The sequence below is a fragment of the Gymnoscopelus microlampas genome (genome assembly GCF_963454915.1).
Source record: "Gymnoscopelus microlampas genome assembly, chromosome: 11".
Lineage (NCBI taxonomy): Eukaryota > Metazoa > Chordata > Actinopteri > Myctophiformes > Myctophidae > Gymnoscopelus > Gymnoscopelus microlampas.
Genome location: NC_139948.1, coordinates 33,973,870 through 33,979,004, shown reverse-complemented (window position 1 = coordinate 33,979,004; position 5,135 = coordinate 33,973,870). Strand labels below are relative to the sequence as shown.

Below are 5,135 nucleotides of genomic sequence, written 5' to 3'. Positions count from 1 at the left end.
AACCCACTAACATAAAACCAATTGACTAAATATGGAGATACCTGATGTCATCAGAAACTGGTGACATTGTGATGATGTACAATTGTACATGATCATATGCGAATGGAGTTCTATTGTACACAGTCACACGCCATTTATATTGACGTGGGTAAGCCAGTGCCTACACTTCCCCAAACACACAGAGATTTGGTGTGTCCTCCACAGACCCCCAGATACACATAGATATTTGGGGTTCTCCGGTGCTCCGACCGAATTGCCACTCAGCACTGACACACTCGCCAAGTTTTAGGTCATTCAGTCGGACAGTGCCCGAGTTATGCCCTGGACACACACACATACGTTTCTGCAGTTTAATGATAGATTATGATAACTATCAAGCTCTGATTATGCCTAGTGCAGTTGTTGCCTGTGCTGGGCCAGACAATAATCACAATCATAATCATAGGAGTGAGAGGATATTGAACATTTTCAGAAACTTGGGGGAGAAAAGAAAAATATAACTATTCCTTCTGGCCTAAGAGGGCCCTATATGTTGTGGCTTATTATTAACACAGGCCACTTTGTTAATTTCTGATGAATTCCCATTGAACAGTAATTACCCTTACGAGATGCTCTATTGTTTTGTAATGTAGTATTTTATCGTTCACTGTTCTGTGTTTTTTGTGGGGACTGAGGAGAATTTGCATCACTGCTACATCCGGAGTATTTACGCTACATTTACTATGTGTACTGTTGATTAACATGCTCTGTCCCGTCAAAATAAACAAATAAAGTAAGTAGAGCTGGAGCTCATTTATGCAACTTTGCTCACCGAATGTTGATGTCATGTCTCTGCCTCGTAGCAAAAAAATATGTTAATTGACGGATTGCATTTTGATTCATCAGACTTTGATTATGTTTCATTTGTACAGTAGTTAGGCAAACAAAGAGCCTTTGTGAGGGCTGCAGTCACTTTGCATATCTCATCCTTGGATGAGATGATGCTGTGTTTATGGACATATTTGGAAATAACCACATACCTAGTGGGCAGGGCTTCTATCAATTGCTTTGGGCCTGTTTATTCCCAACCAATCGCAGAGCTGATTCCTTTGTGTCCGTACCGTATCAATGTCATCACTATCCCAATTAGTGTCACATAGCAGGGTCATAGTATCATCCAACACTTCTGTCTCTATGACGTCATCATAAATCAGCAGCATCTCATACATCTGGCTGGCTGTGGTCTTCCTGATGTTAGGAAAGGGATGGCAGAGGAGCAGCAGCAGCTGCTGCAGAACTTTCTTCCGCACATTGCCTGGAAACTGGATCAGCCCACAGAACACAGCTATACACGGTTTTAGCTTCTGGAAGTCCCTAGACCTCTTGATCTCCTTGCAACACAGTGCCAACATGTCCAAACAGAACTGATGATTCTCTTGAGTTGTGAAGATTTCAAAGCAGCTGTTAGCCAGAATCTGATCCAACATTTTCAGGAAAGGAACAGACACCCTGTCATTGTGAAGGTGGTCTCTGAATATGCTCAACAGTGTGTCTCCAAACTGTCCAAGAGCAGCAGTGTTTTGCTGGATCCCTTTCAGATGGTCAAACAGCGACTTGGAGGAAAATCGCATCGTGGACTCTGTGATTCCTCCGACTGACACGGTGAGACCCAGAACAGTGTGATACTGGTACTGAGGCAGTCTCAGCAGCTGGGTGATGTGGGGGAATGCTTGGGATGGATCATTCCAGTTTAGACTAGCTGTCTTCTCAACAGGGAAAATGCTCAGCAGCTCCTCCCGGTGGGGGATATGAAGCACTGCAGGCTCTGTGCTGTGGAGGAGGCGTAGAAAGACTGTGCCAGCATGGGCTCTGTAACGGTTTGTCTTTTCAGCTGCCTGCTGGGCCAGGCAACACATCATACGCTGCACCATGTCTGGGGAGAGCAGCTCTGGAGCATTGCTGGCCACCAACAGGCTAACATCCAACAGACTGGACATGGCTGCCTCTCTCACCCAGGCCCCCACATCCCCTCTGTGATCTATGGTATAGTCATCCATGCAATCAAGCAGGACTGCGTACACACCTGCTACATTCTCCACACACACAACAGAGTCCAGGGACCCACTGGCCTGCACACCTGCTGTCAAGCTCACTTGAGCGATGGCTCTGACCGCATATGTTCTTGCCTCTATGAAATTTGCTTCCTTCTGACTAGCTTTACAAGTCTGTAGAAGGCCCTCCAGGATCTGTTGAAGTTTGCCATAGATCATAAATCGTGGCAGACAGCCCAGAGCCATGGCTGAGCCGCAACGAGTCAGCACTGCTGGACTCTTCAGCCCTGTAATGTATTGGGAAACCAAGACCTCCTGCATTTTGGAGTCAGCTTCACCCGTCTCTGTCTGGTAGTTCTCCTCACACAGAGCGGCCAGGGCTGACACTACTGCATCCTTGCTGGACATCAGGTCAAGGCTCTTTAGGGTGTCATCAATCAGCCACTGCCAGCCGGTAATTACAGGGTCGTCTTTGAAAGGCATTTTGGAGAGGGACATCTTTTCTATGAGAGTACATACTGCTGGTCTCAGCAGCTTACCATCACATCCCCGGTACTGCTTCCTGTCAAACAGCCTCTGGTGAATGCTCTTTAATCCGTCCACACATTCTGAAGAGATGTAGTCCACTGTAGATCTGTTGTTCTGTGTGGCCAGTTTGTGCAGGGCATAGGTGATCTCAGCACATGCCAAGATAGCTCCATGGCGACTGTGGAGGCTAGTAATGTGGAGGTCAACACTGTGTAGGTCAATACAGTCAAGGTCGACACTGTGGAGGTCAATACCCATCGCCATGGACAACAGCTGGGGTAAAACTGTTGTCGCCATATAATCAGGAGCTTGAGGCGTTAGGTTGTGAAGAGCTTTGGTCGCAAGCTTCCTTATCACTACATCCCAATGATTGACCTTCATGGCTACCAGGTGGTCTATGATTGGCTTGGTGTACTCTGGCAAACTAGCTATGTAGACACTAATGGTCAGGTAGCAGTTGTTAAGATTTCCAACGGCATGGTAGTCTGCAGTAGTTACAATGTCAATACCATGAGGAAATGTGCCCTGTCTTCCAACATTCTCCTGAAAAGCAGCTGAAGCAGCTCTTCTGCAGATAATATTTTGATCAAACAAGGCTGTGATGAGCAGTGCACTGGCAATCTGGTTGACGAAAGGCTTGAGCTCTGAAGGTTCATAGGCCCTGGCGAAAGCCCAGCACACATAGCAGGCGGCATCACGCACATTGGAGCCAGTGCTACACTTACCCCTCTTTTTATCATAGGTCAGGGCCTTCACAACGAGTGGAACGACCTGTTTGAGTCTGGAGGGCAGCAGCAGGCCTCTTCTACCCAACTCTGCCAGTGCCAGACAACCACCATGCCAAGCATTGTCAGTTTCCTGGGAGCTTAAGCAGCTCAACACTGACTCAACCACCTCATCTGCCAGCTCTTTTGGAAGCCTCCCAGTCACTCTGCCAATGCCCTTAGCTGCAGACCAGCGGACAATTGTTGCCTTGTCTTTCAATCCCACCAGCAGTTGCTCAATGACATTCTCCACTTCCTCCGGAATGTCATAGTCTTCCTGATCCTGCATCCCCACATCTGGAGTCACAGCCTCAACATTTGTAGTAGCCTCAGACACAGCCAGGTTGACTACAAGGGAGCGACTTCCTCTCTGGTATCTCCACTTGGCCAGGCGTGACTTGAGGAAGGTGAGGGCCAATCTTTGGATTAGTTTAACTCCAAGCTTCCTCAACATCGAGTGGCCGCTCTCCGACAGATTCTTCTGTTCCAGACACTGTAGAACCATAGGTGCATACTGTAGAAAGTCATCCCGTTTTCCATGCTTGAAAAGCTGTGCCAAGGACTGAAGGGTACCATCCAGCACTATTATGCCATCCACTGACTGGTCATTTGTCTGGGATATAGTGGTGAGGCACCAGTCCAAGAAGTCTCCGAGGCGCTTCTGTTTTACATCAGGGCGTGTCATAAACTTTGATACCAGTACAGATGCAGCATCTCTGGATTTATCACTGACAATTAGATATGATTTGGCAATAGCTAGGATGCGATCCATGGTTGACTCTCTGGCCTGGCTGACGTCAAAGTCTAGATGGCCGTCCAGACGTGAAAGGTCAAAGGGTATGAGGCAGGTCATAGAGAGCCACAGCAGCAGAATGTAGCGGGTTTCCCAAACCTCTGCGTCTTTGGGATCCTGCCTACACAGCAGGTCCAGAACTGACTGAATGTCAGAAACCTCATGAGGTAAGAGCTGCATGAATATCTTATAACCCCTCACCTTCGAGACAATGTAGAGAAATCTGAAGCTCAAATGAGCCAGCATAGGTTTCTTGCTCTTTACCAAGTCCAACATCATGTTCACCATCCATTCTAGATGTGGATCCAGCAAATGTGGCTGCTCCTGGTATCTATCCATGATAAGCAGGAATTTCTCTGTTGCAGACTCCCTTGTGATATTGTTCCCGTGGACCTCTGGGAGGCTGGCAATTAAAGCACGGACTTCTGCACTCTCATTGAAACCCTCCAAGATTAACATTACGTGCGGTTCACCTCCTTCTTCACCGCTACAACCATGTTCCGTCTCTGTGAATGCCATGTTGCTTTAGCAACAAAGTTGTATAACGTAAGTTTAAAAACAGAGGTTGTTATCAAGTGGAAATGCCTCCTATACAGTACTATTCCTGTGCCCACCTTTCAGCGCTTAAAGGCCCTACAACACCTTATATAGGCTGCCTGAGCTCTGGTCTGACGTCACGCAACACAAACGGTTTGCCTAACCACAAAACCTTGCACAAGCGTGTTCTGAATTTGGCATTGTATGCCCACGGCTTGTTGGTCAGCACAGTGGGAAAAATTAATGGCCAGTTTATGATTTAAGTTGGGGTTTAAAACTGGGGTGTTCTTATCTGCAGTGGTGGAAAGTAACTGAGTACATGTACTTGTTTTAACATTTTTGAGTTTTTTTAGTTTTTACTTTACTGGAGTATTTCCAATTTTAACACACTGACACGCTGATACCCACCAAAGAGCATTCTGTCAGAATGCCCTGAGGCGGTTTGCGCTATATTGGATGGGCGGGGAGGAACACTTGTTTCGT

At 47.0% G+C, this 5,135-nt stretch overlaps 1 protein-coding gene across 1 annotated transcript; it reads right to left on the bottom strand.

Annotated features, from left to right (window-relative positions):
• Window positions 1-1,019: 1,019 nt before the first annotated feature.
• Window positions 1,020-4,634, bottom strand: LOC311054714 (tubulin-specific chaperone D-like; the record flags this gene model as incomplete). The annotated part of the gene is made up of 1 exon (XM_084070717.1): window positions 1,020-4,634. The coding sequence occupies one exon, from the start codon at window positions 4,632-4,634 to the stop codon at window positions 1,020-1,022; it is 3,615 nt and encodes a 1,204-aa protein (XP_083926843.1).
• Window positions 4,635-5,135: the final 501 nt, after the last annotated feature.